The 20,372-nt window shown below is 39.9% G+C and overlaps 1 protein-coding gene across 1 annotated transcript; it reads right to left on the bottom strand.

Annotated features, from left to right (window-relative positions):
- Positions 1 to 17,394: 17,394 nt before the first annotated feature.
- On the bottom strand, positions 17,395 to 19,632 carry LOC122009704 (leucine-rich repeat extensin-like protein 3). Its single transcript, XM_042565967.1, has 4 exons — positions 19,509 to 19,632; positions 18,949 to 19,439; positions 17,847 to 18,024; positions 17,395 to 17,486 (listed from the first exon to the last, which is right to left on the bottom strand). Exons 1-4 carry the CDS (start codon positions 19,630 to 19,632, stop codon positions 17,395 to 17,397), a joined length of 885 nt encoding a protein of 294 aa, XP_042421901.1.
- Between the last annotated feature and the right edge of the window lie 740 nt (positions 19,633 to 20,372).

Genomic DNA, 20,372 nt, shown 5'->3' with positions numbered 1-20,372 from the left:
TCCCGTCTCGTCCTCTTTTCCTTTGTAGATCCACTTGCATCCAACGGCTTTTACACCATCGGTGGTTCTACAAGCTCCTGCACCTTATTAGAGTACATGGACTCTATTTCGTAATTCATTGCCTTTTGCCAAGACGTCGATCTATATCTTGGAGTGCTTCATCATACGATCGGGATCGTTCATGTTTACCGGATCAAGTCCAAGACTCTCCCAAAACATGAATCTTTCAGTCATTACAACCCTCCCACTACGACGAGGCACCGTCTGTGGTTGTGTATCATGTGTGACACGTGTTGCGCTCTTGTGGTACTTCATCTTGTCATGTGGTAATCAAGTAGACATGTCCTCTCTAAGTTCTTCTAAAACAATTTTACTCGGGCTTGTGATCCATTATATAGTCCTCTTCTAAAAAGCGGGCATTGGTGCTAACAATGACCTTCCGGTCTTAGGACTATAAAATAAACCACCTTTCGTTCCTTTGGGATATCCTACAAACACGCGAACTTATGCGAGATTCTAACTTATCAAGATCTGGTTTCAAACATGTGTCGGACTACCCCATATCCGAATATGTCTTAGACCGGTTTTCGCCCATTCCACAATTCTATGGGAGTAGAAGAAACGATTTAGAAGGTACTAAGTTCAGAACGATACACTCTGTTTCCAGAGCATATCCCAAAACGAATTTGGTAATTCAATAACTCATCATTGATCTAACCATCTCCATAAGAGTCCTATTCCTTCGCTCGCTACACCATTCTGTTGGGGTGGTGCGAGATGGGATTGAATCCGACCTCGATAAGTAATTCCTAAACTCTCCTAAGAGGTATTCGCCACCACGATCGATCGTAGTGTCTTGATACTTTACCTAGTCGTTTCTCCACATCACCTTGTATTCTTTGAACTTATCAAAGCACTCGGACTTGCGCATTAGGTAAATGTATCCATATCTTGAATAATCGCCTATGAAAGAGACAAAATATTCAAAACCTCCTCTTGCCCGATGGACATAGGACCACATAAATCGAGTGAACCAACTCTAACACTTCTTTGGCTCTATACCCTTGGCCTTGAACGGCCTCTTGGTCATTTTACCTTCTAAGCAAGATTCACAAGTTGGAAAATTTTCCAACTCTAATGAACTTAAAGTCCATCGGCTATAAGCCTCTGAATCCTACTTAAGTTAATATGACCAAGCCTTAGATGCCAAAGATATGCTTGATTCATTTCAAGGTTCTTTTCTCTTATTAGAATTAGAAGATGAATTATAAATTTCCATGTTTTGCTTTGTGGAAGAATTTGATTTAAAATATACAAATTGCCAACTAATGCACCGGATAATCACTTTATTTCTTTTAATAACTACATCACATCGAAAGAAACCGAATATCCATCTAAAAACAGTTTAGAAACCGAAATTAAATTCTTTCTAAAGCGGGTACATAAAGACAATTTCTTAAACCAAATTTCTATTTCTACTAAAAGATAAGTAGACGCCTCCCATCGCAACAATGCCACCTTAGTAGCATTGCCCATGTGACAGAATCTCCCTTCAGATAGTCGTCGGTTTCCTGGAACCCCGCAAGGAATTGCAGACATGATCAATGGCTCCGTATCTACACCAGGTTGTGGTAGATAACACCGCTAAACATGTTTCAACAACTAGAGTATGAGATATACCTTTGTTTTGGTTCTTACGAGACGTCCGCCTTCCAATGTCTGCCTGCTTGCAGATGAAGCACTTGCCCTTCGGCTTCTTCATTCCAGCTTTAAATCCAGTACTGAGATTTATTCACTTTCTTTACCATTTGTTTCTTCTTCTTCTTACCTTCGGTTTAGAAGTAGAACCATTTTCAACATAGTGAATTTGAGCATTGTGACGAAATAACCCTTTTACAGCTTGAATGTCAGTAGTTCCCCTAATGAATAAATCCTTTTATTCATATTATAGTTCAGTGAATCGCTCAAAACTTCTAGGTAGGGTTTGGAGGATCATATCGATCCGGGTTTCCCATCAATTTCTCCTCCAAGGATCAGTATTTCGTTCAGATAAGCCATCATGTTTAGGATATGATCCTTACAGGAGTACCCTCTTGCATGGTGGTCATTATCTTTCTCATAGCTTCTTGTCTAGAAGCCCTATCCGATGACCAAAGAGTTCCTTGAGATTGTTCATAATATCATAAGTCGTTGGTAAATCTTTATGTTGATGTTGCAATACATTTGACATTGAAGCCAAAATGTAACACCGCGCCATCTCATCTGCTTTTACCCATTTCCTATGATATTCAATCTCCTCTTGGGTAGATTCACCAGTGGGTGCATCAGGGCAATGCTCAGTCAGTACAAATTTTCAGCAGTAAGAACAATGTCCAGGTTTCTTTTCCAATCTATGTAATTTGGTCCAGTAAGTCTATTTTGTTGAAGTATGATGGACAGTGGGTTGAAAGTCATCCTAAGAATCACAAATAACTTTTGGTCAGAACTCTAAATTTAGAATAATATTGATTCCTCAAACAATACTATTTTAAATTAACCAACACCTTAAAACACCGTGAATTTTGTATGCCACGTTAGTGTGGACGTATACAAATTCAACATTCGTAAAAGGAGGGTTTTAACCCATTAATTTTATTATCTTGTCAACCTAACTTTTGACAAATAAAATTAATAGTTGGTATTATTTGGTCACACAAATAATAGCAATGATTAGGGAGGATACTATTAGATGTGTCTAAGTGTACACCATTACTTGACACTAAGTCCATTAATAAGATTATGCCCCTTCCGTTGGGGAAGATCACACGCTCTTAATTAACTTCCTATAGTCATCCAAAAATGGAAGTCTGTTCTAGTGATCTGCAAACAAGCTCATCCGTTATGGAGGAAGGCACTCAGAGCCAACGCAAGCTTGTTTGCATCACTTACAAACCAGTAATGGAGACCATGGGATTTACTTAAAAATCCCTCTCCCACTTAGTTATTTATAAATGAGGAATTTTAACTATGCTAGCCTACTAAACTTGTAAACTAACATGCACACACAGCACAATATAAAAGCAATAAATAGAAAATCTAATTTTCAACTATTATGGCTTTTATCTTTAATTGTCCTCCGTGTGTTGTCATCCGAAGCTGCTGCCATATTTGGCCACCGCCACCGGGTCTATCTGTCGCATCCATCTTGCTCCGAGTTCCGCTGCGCCTCTGGTCCTTAGAAGGTTCCACGCTTTGCAAGATTCGATCCGCGACATAAATAGAATTTTACATTTTGATCCTATATTCCATAAAAGGAATGTACATGTATCTAGATCAAAAATAAAATCCTAATAAAACTAAATACGACTCTGTATTTCAATACAATCATGCACACACATATAAATTGCCCTTGACATGTCCAAGGGTCCAATCACACACATAATTAACTAAAAGCCATAATAGTTGGATCCTGCATCCACAAAGTTAGCACATCCTACTATTATTCTGCCTAAATTATGTATGACATGTGCATAATTAAACTAAATACCAAATACACAGAGGCAAAACCCTAGCTCTGATACCAATTGTTGGTTGCTACTCGGAAAGCCTATAGGTTCCACTGTACAAAATTTTGTACAAAGGTCTGAACCTTTTCCTAGCTACCATGTGTTCTTTTAAATTAAATTTTGGATCGCCTGCGGAACTTAACACGTTTGATCCAAAACTTAATCTATTTGTTCTTTTAGGTTTTGACTTGGATCTCCTGCGGAACTTAACACGTTCGACCCAAGTCTCCTTAAGTTATTAATTCCATTAAATATCAATTTCCATAAAAGGTTCCCAGTACTGACGTGGCGAGGCACATGGCCTTCTTGGATATGGGAGCAACCACCACCGACTAGACAAAACCTTTAATAGAAAGCTAATATTTAATCTCCTAAAATAACTTTAGGTTAACCAAAGAGAACAATCAAATCACAAGGAAAAGAAAGAAACAAAAGAACACAACTTCGAAAAACCATATTCGAAATACTAGAACGTAAGCCTCTTGTATTTGGTATTATTTCCATAAATAACTAGCATGATGCGGAAATAGAAATTACTAGTTATACCTTGTAGAAAACCTCTTGATCTTCTACCGTATTCCTCTTCTAACCTCGGACGTTGTGTGGGCAACGATCTTCCAAGATGAGAAACCACCAACCACCTTCTTCTCCTCCAAGCAAGGTTCGGCCACAAAGGGAAACTTCACCAAGGAGGAAAAACAAAATACTAACCAAGCTCCAAGAGATGCTAGCTTTCTCTTCTTCTTCTTCTTCTTCTTCTCCGAGTAGTATCCGGCCACCACAAGAACTCCAAGGGAGAGGGAGAGGTTTGGCCACCACAAGAGGAAGAGAGGGAGAGGGTAATGGCCGGCCACAACACCAAGGAAAGAGGGAGAGAAAACAATAGAGGTTGTGTCTTGTGAAGGCACCCTCACCCCTTCTTTTATATTCCTTGGCCTAGGCAAATTAGGAAATAAATTTTCCTTAATTTCCTTGACATGATTTAATTGAGAGAAATAAAATAAAATTTCCCCAATTAATTTGTGATGGCCGGCCACATCATTGGAAGGCAAATAGGACAAGTTTCAATCAACAATTAAAACTTCCTAATTTGTTTCCGGAAATTTTAAAAAATAAAATTTCTCTTTAAAATCTCTTCATGGTTAATAAAAGGAAATATCTATAATTTTAATTTTATTAACATGTGAATAATTTTAAAGAGAAAATAAAACATCTCTCCAATCTACAAATAAGGAAAGAGATCTAATCTCTTTCTTTAATCTTTTGTAGATTTTTTATAAGAGAGATATTTTAATTTTAATTCTCTTTAAAATATATCTTCCACATAATAATAAAAATTAAAATTAAATTTCTTTTTTAATTTTATTTGGCCGGCCCTACTAGCTTGGGTTCAAGCTAGGGCCGGCCACCCAAAATCATACCTAGGCCGGCCCTAGCTTGATTCCCAAGCTAGCTTGGCCGGCCCCCTTTGGGTGGGTGTAGAAGGTGGGTATAGGTGGGTATAGTACTCTATAAATAAGAGGCTACGATAGGGACCGAGAGGAGGAATTGGTTTTGGTCTCCCGATAAAATTAAGCATCCCGTGTTCGCCCCGAACACACAACTTAATTTTATCAATGATAATTCATTCCACTAGAGAACTATCATTGAACTACCGCACCAATCCCAAATTACATTTTGGGCTCCTTCTTATTATGAGTGTGTTAGTCTCCTGTTTAAGATATCGAATGTCCACTAATTAAGTGAGTTACCGACAACTCATTTAATTAATATCTAAGTCCAAGAGTAGTACCACTCAACCTTATTATCATGTCGGACTAAGTCCACCGCAGGGTTTAACATGACAATCTTTATGAGCTCCTCTTGAGGACATTATCAACCTAGTATCACTAGGACACGGTTCCTTCTATAATCAACAACACACACTATAAGTGATACCATTTCCCAATTTATCGGGTTTATTGATTCATCGAACTAAATCTCACCCATTGATAAATTAAAGAAATAAATATCAAACATATGTGCTTGTTATTATATTAGGATTAAGAGCACACACTTCCATAATAACTAAGGTCTTTGTTCCTTTATAAAGTCAGTATAAAAGGAACGACCTCAAATGGTCCTACTCAATACACTCTGAGTGTACTAGTGTAATTATATAGTCAAGATAAACTAATACCTAATTACACTACGACTTTCTAATGGTTTGTTCCTTTCCATTCTGGTCGTGAGCTACTGTTTATAATTTATAAGGTACCGATAACATCATCTTCTGTATGTGACACCACATACTATGTTATCTACAATATAAATTAAATGAACAACTACAAACAAATGTATATAATTAGACCAAATGTGATTCTTTATTCATAATGAATGTTTACAAAGCTTAGGCTCTCAGTATACACTCCAACAATTACCTCATGTAAAAAACATCCTCATGTTATTGAAACAACTCAAGCACAGCTCAGTTTACAACAAAGTTCAAAAGAGGGTGAGGTGTGTTTAACTTCTTGGAAATTTGATCAAGATGCATCTAGAAAAGCATTAGCTAGAATAATCATAATGGATGAACTCCCTTTCAAATTTGTAAAAAGAGAAGGATTTAAAACATTTATGGCTATGGTATGTCCAAAGTTTCGAATTCCTTCAAGATGGACGGTTGCACGTGATTGTGTTGAATTATATGTAGTTGAAAGGGAAAAATTAAAAAAAATGCTGCATGATTCAGCACAAAGAGTTTGTTTGCCCACTGATACATGGACATCGATTCAGAAAATCAATTATATGTGTCTAACAACCCATTTCATTGATAAAAATTGGAATTTACAAAAAAGAATTATCAAATTTTGTCCAATTACAAGTCATAAAGGTGAGACTATTAGTTTATCCATTGAAAATTGCTTGAGGGGTTGGGGAATTAACAAAATTTTTACTATTACAGTTGATAATGCAAGTTCAAATGATGTTGCTATCAATAGGTTCAAAAAAAAGATGACTAATTGGGATTCCACTATTCTAAAGGGAGAATATGTCCATATGAGATGCGTAGCTCATATAATCAATTTGATTGTTACTGATGGCTTAAAAGATATAAATCAATCTGTGATGAAGGTAAGGAATGCAATCAAATATGTTAAGCAATCCCCCTCTAGATTAAGCAAGTTCAAAGAATGTGTAGAGATTGAAAAAAATTGAAAGCAAGAACTCATTATGTTTAGATGTACCAACCAGATGGAACTCAACTTTCTTGATGATGAACACAGCTAAAAAATTTGAAAGTGCTTTTGATAGGTTTGATGAACAAGATCCATGTTTTAAATTAGATCTTCAATATACAGAATGGCATGTTCTTTTGAATGAGAATGAAGAGATGATACTTGAATCAAATGGTAAACCTAAAAGAGAATTGAAGACTTTTGATGGGAAACCAACAAGTGCAGATTGGAATAATGTTAGACTTTTTGCATCTCTATTGCAAGTTTTTTATGAACTAACATTAAAAGTTTCAGGATCTTTGTATGTCACATCCAATACTTTTGCACACGAGATTAGTTATATCCATACCATCTTGAAGGAGTGGCAACAAAGTGATGATATTGATGTGTATTCAATGGGAATTAGAACGAAAAACAAATTTGACAAGTATTGGGGAGATCCAGAGAAAATGAATAAGTTGCTTTATATTGCGGTGGTGCTTGATCCAAGGCATAAATTAGATTTCGTAGAATTTATGTTGATTGAATTATATGGAGATGAGAAGGGTGCAAAAGTAGGAAAGATAATAAAGGACACTTTATTTGCTTTGTATAAGAATTATAAGGAAAAAATGGAGCCTCAATGTGGTACTTCAATAGTTTCATCTATTCAAGAATCAGTTGATAATGATAATACTTCAACAAATATGAGTTGTCACGCCCCGGAGGAGTCCCTGTCCGAAAAAATTTCGGTAGCATCTCCCCTGTACGACGGACAATCTGAAACTTTCTACATCGCCCTTAGGGCCACATATACATCGGCCAATACGGCCGAAACAATATATATATATAACAACACATAAAACAAAACACAATACACAAGCATCCACGCAGTTCAATAGATAATAAACTAGAACAGTAATAAGAAGACTAAAAAATAACCCTACTCCACTACACTCATAAAGCTCAAATTCGATGATAAGATCAACTCACCTCTTCTGCCATCTAGGCAGGTATGCAGCAAGACATATCCAAACCAAAACCATCGACACATAAAATTCATATCAGATCCATAGTATCAAAACAGAATAAGTCCGAACATAGTCTAAATAAAGAAAAAAAAACCAAACGACCAATAAACGTCCCCGTGGACTGCAGGGGACTAGCGACTGGAACTACTCCGGATAGCACCAACCTGAAAATAGCAATGGAGGAGGGTGTGAGTCCAACACTCAGCAGGTAACAACTGATATACATAGTAAGGATATAACAACTAGCACTAATCATACGTACAGTCTCCTGACATAATAAGGGTAAATGCAAACTGAAATAAACAGGAGAATAGCTGTACTAACCAGGACCAGGGTACAAATATAACAGGGTCGTCAGACCAAGAGGTATCAAAATCCTGTATGCATGTCAAACATATGCATCCATCCAAATGCAGCAAATAAGTGCAGCAAACACAAACAATAAATGCATCAATGCGTATGATGCCAATGCAGGTCATGGTCACCCCTACTGCCAGTCAGTCATCTCACACACAATGGTGAGACCGAGTGGGTAGGGCTGTGAAAATCGTGCACTCTGCCGTCACTACTCCTAATGAGTGACCGAGTGGACGGGATACAGTCGGAGTACACCTATCCTCCTACCCCAAATCATAAATGGGAGAGCGCAATGCTCTCATCTCCCGGTGAACAATGATAGGGAGGGATCCTGGCGTGCTACCACGCTGCAGTCACACTACCCATGAGCGGACCAACAGAGCACCACTGAGCAAACTAACGTGCTACCACGCTGCGTTACGCTACCCATTGTTGGTTGCTACTCGGAAAACCCAATGGCTCCACTGTACAAAAATTTTGTACGTGATATGAACCTTTCCTAGCTACCGTGTGTTCTTTTAAGTTTAGATTTGGATCTCCTGCGGAACTTAACACGTTTGATCCAATCCACCTAGGTTATAAATTTAATTAAATATTAGTTTTCAAAATTGACTTCTAGTACTGCATGGTGAGGCACTTAGCCTTCTTGGATATGAGAGCAACCACCATCGACTAGACAAAGCCTTTTAAGGAAAGTTAATATTTAATTTCCTTATATAACTCTAGGTTAACCAAAAGGAACAATCAAATCACAAGGAAAAAAGAAAAAGAACACAACATCTAAATTAAATTCGAAAAATAAGAATCGAATGCCCCTTGTATTTGGTATTTATACAAAGAAAAATTAACTAGTATGATGCGAAAATTAAATACTAGTTATATCTCTTACTTGTGTGCTAAAAACCTCGAGATCTTCAACAACACAATATCAATTGTTATGTTTTAAGGCCTCCCCTTCCCCCCCTTTTATATTAGTTTCCCAACGGAAAATTATGGAAAGAGTTTTATAAAAAATTAGACTCATTCCTATTTCCTTTTAATTTTTTTCTTTTTCTTTCCTTTTAATTAATCAATCCTAGATTGATTTATTAATTAAACAACTATTTGTTGATGTTTAATTATTTGACCGGCCCCTTGCTTGGGCACCAAGCAAGGTGGTCGGCCACTTATTAAAAGGGAAAGAAGGGAAAAAAAAATTTATATAAAATTTTAAAAGAAGAAAACTTCTAATAAAATTTTCCAAACTCTCTTTTTTTTCTAATGTAGATATTAAAAGGAAAGTTTTAAAAATTTAAAACCAAGTTTTAAAATTTAAAACATCTCTAACAATATTTCTTTTTAAAAGAAAGTATTATAAATTTTACAGCTCTCATTTAAAACCTTGTGGCCTAATTAGGAAAATTTTATAAATTTTTAAAATCTCTCTTTTTACAATTTGTAAATATCTGAGAAAATTTTAAAATTCAAAAACAACCTTCCAAATTTAAATATTACGGCCGGTCCCCTTGCCCAAGGCAAGGGCCGGCCATTTCTAGAGAATATGTGGCCGGCCATTGTTGGTCACCAAGCAATGAACCGGCCCCTTCTTGGACACCAAGATGGGCTTTTCTTTGGATGGACTTGAGACTTTATTGAAGCTACAACAGGGACCTAGAGGAGAAATTGGTTTTAGCCTTCCGATGAGCTCGAGTATCCCGTGCTCGCCCCGAACACACAACTCAAGTTCATCGATAATAACTCATTCCACTAGAGAGTTATTACCGCACTACCACACCAATCCCAAATTACATTATGGGCTCCTTCTTATCATGAGTGTGTTAGTCTCCCTGTGTTTAAGATGTCGAATGTCCACTAATTAAGTGAGTTACTGACAACTCATTTAATTAATATCTTAGTCCAAGAGTAGTACCACTCAACCTTATCGTCATGTCGGACTAAGTCCACCTGCAGGGTTTAACATGACAATCTTTATAAGCTCCTCTTGGGGACATTATCAACCTAGATTACTAGGACACAGTTTCCTTCTATAATCAACAAGTCACACTATAAGTAACACCATTTCCCAACTTATCGGGCATTTTGATTTATCAAACTAAATCGCACCCTTTTGATAAGTCAAAGAAATAAATATTAAATACATATGCTTGTTATTACATTAGGATTAAGAGCACATACTTCCATAATAACTAAAATTTAGTTCTTTTATTAAATCAGTATAAAAAGAACTTACCTTAAATGGTCCTGCTCAATACACTTAGAGTGTACTAGTGTAATCTATTAGTCAAGATAAACTAATACCTAATTACACTACGACTATTCCAATGGTTTGTTCCTTTCCATCTTAGTCGTGAGCTACTGTTTATAATTTATAAAGAACCGATAACACAATCTTCTGTGTGTAACACCATACACTATGTTATCTACAATATAAATTAATTGAACATCTATATTTAGTATATATAAATGTAGACACTTGACCAATGTGATTCTTATAATTGTTTATACAAAAGTTAGGCTTTTAGTATACACTCCAACATCCATGAGCGGACCAACGGAGCACCGACAGAGATGAAACTGGCGATGTGCTCAACAATAATGAAGTCGACTATCGCACAGCATGCAATCATGCGAGATGATGCATGACACTAAGCATGGCAATATCATGAGTCTATCCATATAAACATAAAATGTGAACCCTAGCATCAATGTCTAGGTACACAGGTCAGATAAGGAATCAAAAAACCTAGGTCCTGAACAGAATAACAAAAACATGGTTGTGTCACTACCCCTATAAGCATGTATAATTAGGTAGATACTAACATGAAGTGCAAAATAAATAAACAAACAAGAATGTAACAGATCAGGTAGTGACCAACCGAAGCAAATAAGAAAAACACAATTATTGCTATTTGTTAACAACATTATTATGCATATCAAATGACATAAAGTCAAAGTACCCGCCTCCAAATCGAAAAGTCCAAACCGGTAGTCGAGATACTCGTCTCGCGTCAAAGTCCTGTGTCACAATATTTAGTTTAGTTAATTCTATCATGCATCCATTAACTAAACTAAATACTAATCCATTGATCAATTAGGGTTAACTTTATTAACCTTAACCCTTCCACCATTCAATTGATCAAGATCTGAATATATATTTTTATTTATCTATTACCACAATATCAAATAGCTAAATTCAATTCTTATCTACCAGGAACCCAATTCATTTACACACAAACAACTAATTACGAAATACATTTCCTACACCTCACCTCAATTCTCTGCCTCCTGTTGATCAATAGCAAGGATCGTGGCTGCAGAACACAGGGTGAGTTGCTGGACTAAAGGTACTCCACAGCAAGAACCCCCCCTGCTGGAAACTTCACTGTCGGATCATATTGAGATCAAGAAATAGAGATACTAAATTCAGCAACAACCAAATTCCAACCCACCTTACCTTCTTCCTCTCCACTGGTCAGAGATGATCAAGGGTTCCGGCGACAGTGCTAGGGCACAACAAGGACAACAACAATGGTGATGATCCTTCCTTTCGGCGAGCGAGGTGACTGTGAACCCAATCTAGGGCACGAAATTGGACGGCTTGATCGGCGTCGTCTATGCTCTGTGTGGGAAGAAGGCTCGGCAGTGGAGAATCAAAAGGGACGACACCTAGAGCACGACCAACAAATGTGGGTGCTCGGCTACGCCGTCGGACAGAGACAAGAGAAAGGCAGATGGTGCTCGTGTGTCGGTGATCAGCACCGTCGCTCGACAAAGTGGAAGAACGGTTCGACTCGAAGAGAAAAAAAAGGAATCTAGGGCTCGGGGAGGAAGAAGGAAGAGATGGCCAAACCTTCGGCCGTGACTTTAATCGCGAAGAAACCATCGCTTGCGGCGATTAGGGCAGATCGGCATTGGGGACGGCTCGGCGCGAGGCGGCATCGAGTGAGGGGGCTCGGGCACACGGGGCATGCGGGGAGGAAAAGAAAATGTAGGAAAGAAAAGAATAAAAGAAAAAGGAAATAAAATTTTTTCTCGTTAAACGGGGTAGCCTAAACAGGCTTTCCCGGGGCTCATATTTATCCCCGTAAACTCGTCCATACGAGCTCCGAAAAATTCTCGAAAAATTTCTAAAAATTCTAGAAAATTCCCTTATTAATATTTGCTATTTTTCGATATTTTACATTCTCCATCACTAATAAAAATTTGGTCCCCAAATTTTGTTATCTACCATCAGCAAGTACTAATAACAGGTAAAGAGTATAAATGCTGAACGGTAAATTAAAATCACATACCTCAAGTGAAAAGATGGGGATATCGAGCTCGGGTCGTATCCTCGAGCTCTCAAGTAGCCTCCTCGTCTGAATGATGCTGCCATCCGACATTAACCAGTCGGATAGTCTTGTTCCGCAACTGACGCTCTTTCCAGTCCAGAATCTGTACCGGAACCTCCTCATAAGTGACGTCAGGCTGAACGAAAACTGAGATATCTGTCAGCACATGTGTCGAGTCGGGTATATATCTCCTCAGCATAGATACGTGGAATACGTCGTCCACGCCTGCCAGGGACGGTGGTAGTGTCAGCAGTAAGCTACTGCTCCAATCCTCTCCAAGATATGGAAAGGGCCAATGTATCGCGGAGCTAACTTTCCTCTGAGGTCAAATCTCTTCACCCTTTTCGTGGGTGAAACTTGTAGAAAAACATGATCGCCAACAGAGAACTCCAAGGGTCTGCGCCTCCGATCAGCATAACTCTTCTGGCGATCCTGCGCCTCTGACATCCTCTATCTGATAGTATGGACCAACTCTGCCTTCTGCTGAGCTCTATGAGGTCCCAACAGCTGGACCTCTCCAACCTCATCCCAGAGGATTGGTGTCCGACAAGGCCTACCATACAACGCTTCAAACGGTTCCATCTGGATAGCCGAATGAAAGTTGTTGTTGTAGGCGAACTCTACCAATGGCAGATGGTCTCCCCAACTACCTCCGAAATCCAGTACACATGATCTCAGCAAGTCCTCTAGAGTCTGAATGGTCCGCTCTGACTGTCCATGTGTCTGCGGATGGAAAGCTGTACTGAAATGGAGCTGAGTGCCCAAGGCCTGCTGCAGACTCTGCCAGAATCGAGACGTGAACCGGGGGTCTCTGTCCGAAATAATACTCAAAAGGACACCAACGTCGCTCAGGACTTCCTGCTGAGTGTATCGGCAACCACATTAGCTTTCCCCGTGTGGTAGCTAATGGTACAATCGCAATCCTTCAGGAACTCCATCCATCTCCTCTGTCGGAGGTTAAGCTTCTTCTGGGTAAAAATATATTTGAGACTCTTATGATCAGTGAGAATCTCAAATGTAATGTCGTACAGATGATGTCGCCAAATATTCAAAGCATAGATGATGGCGGCTAGCTCCAGGTCATGAACTGGGTTGTTTTTCTCATGCTCCTTCAACTGTCGAGAAGCATAGGATACTACATTGTCGTGCTGCATCAGAACAGCGCCCAAACCCTGTAGAGAAGCATCGGTGTAGAGTATAAATCCATCCTCACCAGTGGGTAAAACCAAAACTAGAGCCGACACTAATCTCCGCTTCAGCTCCTGGAAGCTGGTCTCGCAGTCCTCTGTCCAAGTGAACTTCACTCCTTTCCTGGTCAGGCGTGTCAGCGGCATAGCGATACGTGAGAAACCCTCGACGAATCATCTGTAATATCCGGCCAGTCCCAGAAAACTACGGATCTCCTTAACTAACTTCGGCTGCTCCCAACTGGTGACAGCCTCGATCTTCTGGGGGTCTACTAAAATACCTCTGCTAGAGACCACGTGTCCCAGAAAATCAACTGAAGATAACCAAAAAATGTTAGAGTGTATACTAAAAGCCTAAGCTTTTGTAAACATTTATTTTGAATAAAGAATCATATTTGGTCAAATTGTATACATTTATTAGTTAAGTGTAGTTGTTCAATTAACTTATATTGTAGATAACATGGTGTGTGGTGCCACATACAGAAGATCATGTTATCAATACCTTATAAATTATAAACAGTAGCTCACGACCAAGATGGAAAGGAACAAAGTCGTAGTGTAATTAGGTATTAGTTTATCTTAGCTATATAATTAGACTAGTACACTTAGAGTGTATTGAGTAGGATCATCAGAGGTCGGTTCTTTTTATACTGACTTTATAAAAGAACAAAGACCTCAGTTATTATGGAAGTGTGTCCTCTTAATCCTAATATAATAATAAGTACATATATTTAATATTTATTTCTTTAATTTATCAAAGGGTGAGATTTAGTTCGATAAATCAATAAGCCCAATAAGTTGGAAAATGATATTACTTATAGTGTGCGTTGTTGATTATAGAAGGAGACTGTGTCCTAGTTATCTAGGTTGATAATATCCCCAAAAGGAGCTCATAAGGATTGTCATGTTAAACCCTGCAGGTGGACTTAGTCCAACATGATAATAAAGTTGAGTGGTACTACTCTCGGAGATAGATATTAATTAAGTGAGTTGTCAGTAACTTATTTAATTAGTGGACATTCATTATCTTAAACACAGGGAGACTAACACACTCATAATAAGAAGGAGCCCATAATGTAATTTGGGATTGGTGCGGTAGTGCAATAATAACTCTCTAGTGGAATGAGTTATTATTGATGAACTCGAGTTGTGTGTTCGAGGCGAACACGGGATACTCAAGCTCATCGGGAGGCCAAAACCAATTTCTCCTCTAGGTCCCTGTCGTAGCCTCATTAAAACCTCAAGTCCATCCAAATAATATCCCATCTTGGTGTTCAAGAAGGGGGTCGGCCCAATGCTTGGTGACCAAGCAAGGGCCGGCCACAATATCTCCTTAAGGGGGGCGACCCCTTGCTTGGTGCCCAAGCATGAGGGGGTCGGCCACATTAATTCAAACAAGGAGGGGCGTTTTGAATTTTTAAAATCTTCTCTTTGTAGAAAACTATAAGTTTTAAAAGAGAGTTTTTAAAATTTAAAACTTTCCTTATTTGAATTAGGCCACATGGTTTAAAAGAGAGTTTTTAAAAGTTTTAAAACTTTCCTTATTTAACCATCCTCACGGTTTTAAGAAATAAGGAAGATAAGTTTTAAAATTAAAAAAAATTCTAACCATGTTAAAAAAAGAAATTTTTAGAAGAGAAGTTTTAAATTTTAAAACATGGTTTTAATTTTTTAAAACTTTCCTTTTTTAACTTCCACTTTAGGAAATTTAAAAGAGAGCTTGTAAAATTTTATAAAAATTTTACAAACTTATTTTCCTCTTTTAAAAGGGTCGGCCACCCTTGCTTGGTGTCCAAGCAAGGGGCCGACCATTAAAATTAACAAGAGGAAAATAAGGAAAATTTAAAAGGGAAAAGGAAAAACAAGAGAAAGATTTTAATTTTTTGGAAAAGTCTTTCCTTAATTGCCTTGGGCAAGTAGTATAAAAGAAGGAGAGGGGTGACCTCATGAGATAACAATTCTTATTGTCTTGTTGGTGATCCTCTTGTGGCCGGCCCTCTTCCCCTCTCTTTACCCTTTGCTCTCTTTTACTTGTTGGTGGTGGTGGTGGCCGAATATTAGAGAAGGAAGAAGAAAGCTTTGGGTGGTGTTCATCTTGGAGGATCGTCGCTCACACGACGTCCAAGGTGAGGCGAGGAATACGGCAGAAGATCTCGAGGTCATTAGCTTACAAAGAAGAGGTATAACTAGTAATTTTCTTCCGCATCATGCTAGTTATCTTCTTTGTAAAAATTCTAAACACAAGAGGCAATAGGTTCTAGTTTTTTGAATTTGTTATTCGAGTTTGTGTTTTTTTTGTTTTTCGAATTTGTGATTCGATTGTTCTTTTTGGTTAACCTAGAGTTATATAAAGAAATTAAATATTAGCTTTTCTTAAAAGGCTTTATCTAGTCGGTGGTGGATGCTCTCATACCCAAGAAGGCCTAGTGCCTCGCCATGCAGTACTGGAAGCCAATTTTGGAAATTAATATTTAATTGAATTTATAACGTAGGTGGATTTGGATCAATAATGCAAAGTTCTGCTTACGATCCAAGTCTAAACCATCAAGAACAGATAGGTTAAATTTGGAATCAATAATGCTAAATTCTATTTGCGATTCTTAATTTAACTTCTAAAGAACACAATAGGTTATTAGGAAAGGTTCGACACTTGTATAAAATTTTTGTACAGTAGAACCGGTACGATCTTCCTAGGACTAACCAACAGAAAGCACACTTGTTGAATTTCGCGTACAGCTGATGTCGTCGAAGAGTCTCCAAGACTGTGCGAAGATGCTGAGCATGCTCCTCCTCGGAACATGAGTAGACCAATATGTCATCAATGAAAATGATAACAAACTGATCAAGATACTCCAGAAAGATGCGATTCATCAGATCCATAAATACCGCTGGAACATTGGTAAGCCCAAATGGCATTACCAAAAACTCATAATGACCGTACCTGGTACGGAAAGCTATCTTTTGGATATCAGAATCTCTGACTCTTAGCTGATGATATCCGGACCGCAGATCAATCTTAGAATACACTGATGTACCTCTGAGCTGATCAAACAAATCCTCGATCCGTGATAAAGGATACTTATTTCTGACGGTCACTGCATTCAGCTGTCTGTAGTCAATGTATAACCTCATAGTACCGTCCTTTTTCCTGACAAATAATACCGGAGAACCTCATGGAGAAGCACTAGGACGTATAAATCTCTGATCTAAAAGCTCCTGGAGTTGAACATTCAGTTCATTCAACTCTTTTGGTATCATATGGTAAGGAGCTTTCGATGTCGGCGTAGTTCCCGGAATCAACTCAATAGCAAACTCCACTTGCCTTCTGGGAGGCAAACATGGTAGCTCCTCTGGAAATACATCCGGATACTCTCAGACTACTAGAACATCGGAGAGTTGAGAACTACTTCCATCTTCAGTATTAATCAAAGATAACAGAAAATCCTGACAACCATGTGACATCAGCTTATGAACCTGAATCGCTGAAATGATCGATATGTCATCGTCTTTGATGCCAGTGAAGTCCCACGAGGGTTGGTTCGGAGGCCGAAATGTGACCACCCTCGTCTGGCAATCAACAGTGGCATGATATGCTGACAACCAGTCCATGCCAAGAATAATATCAAAGTCGGCCATTCCAGTACTAAAAGATCCACCGTAAGTATTATGTTGCCAAAATCTAACGGACAACTTCTGACCTCCTGAGTGACCTCCATAGTATCACCGGATGGTAAAGAGACGGTCAGTCACTGCGGTCTGAAAGTAAGTAATCTACCAATCTCCTGCATAAAAGTACGGAATATAAAAGAATGCGAGCTACCAATATCTATCAATATATCTGCAAATAAGGCATAAATAGAAATCGTACCGCGAAAAATGAATCTGTCGGCTCGCTGTGCATCCTCTCTGGTGGTCGCATGAATACGCCCAGTCTCTGGCGGAGGGAGAAGTGACAACGCTGCCTGCGACTGCTGCGTCTGGGCAGGAGCCTGCCACTGAGGCGGTGCTGGACATTGTGCCAGAGAAGTCTAAGAGGGCGGCGACTGATACTGTACCGATGGCTGAGACTGTGCCTGGTACTGAGCTAGTGGCTGTGGTTGTGGCGAGTACTGGAATAGGGGATGAGGCTGCAACTGATACTGCCCCTAAGTCAGATAATGAGGTCCCGGAACAGAACTCTGGGGAACTATGGAAGTACTGGGGTACTCCTGTTCGAGCATGCCAAATGCAGCTGCTGAAGGGGAAGCTGTCCCCTGCTGGCGATGTGAAGGTGGAAGTCTCCGCCCTCCTTGTCTAATCCCTGACTGACTGTGCAGTCCCCCATGAGCAATGACTCCGGAGGCAATATGCTGAGTCTTCAGCGAACAATCTCGGCTCTGGTGCCCAGGCAATTTGCAATAAAAGCAAACTGACTGTCCCAGAGGGCAGGCTGGGGTAATATGATCTCTGGACCCACATCGTAAATAGCGAATGTCTCTGGCGGGTTGTTTCCGGTCCTGCTGAGGAGACCGGAAATGTCCTGAGGAAAACTGCGCTGACTTCTGAGGTCTATGAAATACCCCAGTCTATGAAATACCCCAGAAGTACCTTGACCTGGCCAACTACGACTACTCTGCTGTTGTCCGGTCGTCTGTGCCTGCTGGATCTGTCTTGATGTCTGACCCGTCTGCTTCCTTTTTTGTCCGGATACGCTCTCTGCAGAACTGACTCAATCATGAGGGCTCTGTCCAACGTCTCTAAATAAGATGCGCAACCAAGATCAGCAAGCCTTACTTGCAAATGTCCATCCAGCCCCTGAATGAACTGCTGCATACGTGAATTGTCCTCAGCAACAAGATCTGGACAAAATCTGGCCAATCGGTTAAACTCTGCATTATACTCTGTCACCGACCGGTTGTTCTGGCGCAAACTCAGGAAATCCTGTCGACGGGTCATCTGATAAGCTCGTGGGAAGAAGCGGCTCTCAAAAGCCTCTCTGAACCTGGTCCAGGTGATGTTCTGCTCGCCGATGATGGAACGCTGAGTAACCCACTAGGTGTCGGCCTCGTCTCGTAAGTGAAAAGCAGCCAGCTCTGCTTTCTCCCACTCGGAGCAAGCCATATAGAAAAAGGTCTGCTCCATAGTCTCAATCCAAGACAGAGCCACACTCGGATCAGTATCTCCTCGGAAGAGGGTGAATCGACTCTTCATCGACTCTGCCAATGCTGGAATTCTGACTCGTCCGCGACAATGTCAATGACGTGTGTCGGGACGGCTGCAGGAACTGGCGGAACCACAGGAGCTGGTGCTACAGGTAGTACCGCTGGATAGGCCGGGGGAGGTATCCCCGGTGATGCTGCATATACTGGGGCAGATGCCGCTGGTGGCACTGTAGGATAAGCATAGGTGGCTGCAGCTAAAGGTATGGTCGATGATGGTACCGGAAGGGGAGTAACCAATACCGCAGGTGCAGGTGCAGGTGCTGGGTACACTGAAGGCACTGGTGGTACAGGTGCCACTGGTGCCGGATACACGGCAGGTCCAAGTGGCGGTGGCGTCGGGTAAGCCGGTGGTACCGCTGGTGGTACCGTAGGTCCGGTAGAGGTGGGTACCACAAGTGCAGCCGAGGTAGGCACCTCTAAAAGAGTCATTGGGGTCTGAGAGCCCGACGCGCCCGCAGTTCGTCCTTGACTAACAGGCTCTACTCCAATACGTATCTCTGGCGCGTCTGTTGCTAGGGACTCCAACGTCCTCTTACATGGTCGTCCTGCACCACATCTCAACGCAGTTGCGCGAGTAGATCTCCTCATATCTGTTAAATTATATCACAGATATTACTACAAGTATAACAATTATAAAACTAAACATCATACCTATTTGCCGTCTGGAGATGTTCCGTCGCTATCCAATGCCCATTTTACCTCAAAATTCCGAACGAGAAAATCGCCGGAAATCCATATAATTCCGAAACGAAAGTCCGAAACATAAACATAATGGAAATCCATAGCTCCGAAAATAAATACCCAGGTTTACTAGTAAACTCGGGCTAACCCAAAAATCCAGAACACCAAAAGCAAGTATCATAACCTGCTCTGATAGCAATAAATTGGTATCAGCTAAATCTCGAAAATCCACAACACAAAATCAACCAAGTATCGCCAAACTTGGCTCTGATACCAAATAAATTGGTATCAGATTAATTATAAAATCCAGAACACAAAAATCCGAAAATACCAGTTTGACTCACAACTTGGCTCTGATACCAAATAAATTGTCACGCCCCGGAGGAGTCCCTGTCCGAAAAAATTTCGGCAGCATCTCCCCTGTACGACGGACAATCTGAAACTTTCTACATCGCCCCCAGGGCCACATATACATCGGCCAACACGGCCGGAATAATATATATATAACAACACATAAAACAAAACACAATACACATGCATCCACGCAGTTCAATAGATAACAAACTAGAACAGTAATAAGAAGACTCAAAAACAACCCTACTCCACTACACTCATAAATCGCAAATCTGACGATAAGATCAACTCACCTCTTCTGCCATCTAGGCAGGTATGCAGCAAGACATATCCAAACCAAAACCATCGACACATAAAATTCATACCAGATCCATAGTATCAAAACAGAATAAGTCCGAACATAATCTAAATAAAGAAAAAAAAACCAAACGACCAATAAACGTCCTCGTGGACTGCAAGGAACAAGCGACTGGAACTACTCGGACAGC

This window comes from Zingiber officinale, chromosome 8A, assembly GCF_018446385.1.
Source record: "Zingiber officinale cultivar Zhangliang chromosome 8A, Zo_v1.1, whole genome shotgun sequence".
Lineage (NCBI taxonomy): Eukaryota > Viridiplantae > Streptophyta > Magnoliopsida > Zingiberales > Zingiberaceae > Zingiber > Zingiber officinale.
The sequence above is the reverse complement of the archived record's forward strand: the minus strand, read 5'-3'. Positions and strand labels throughout refer to the sequence as shown.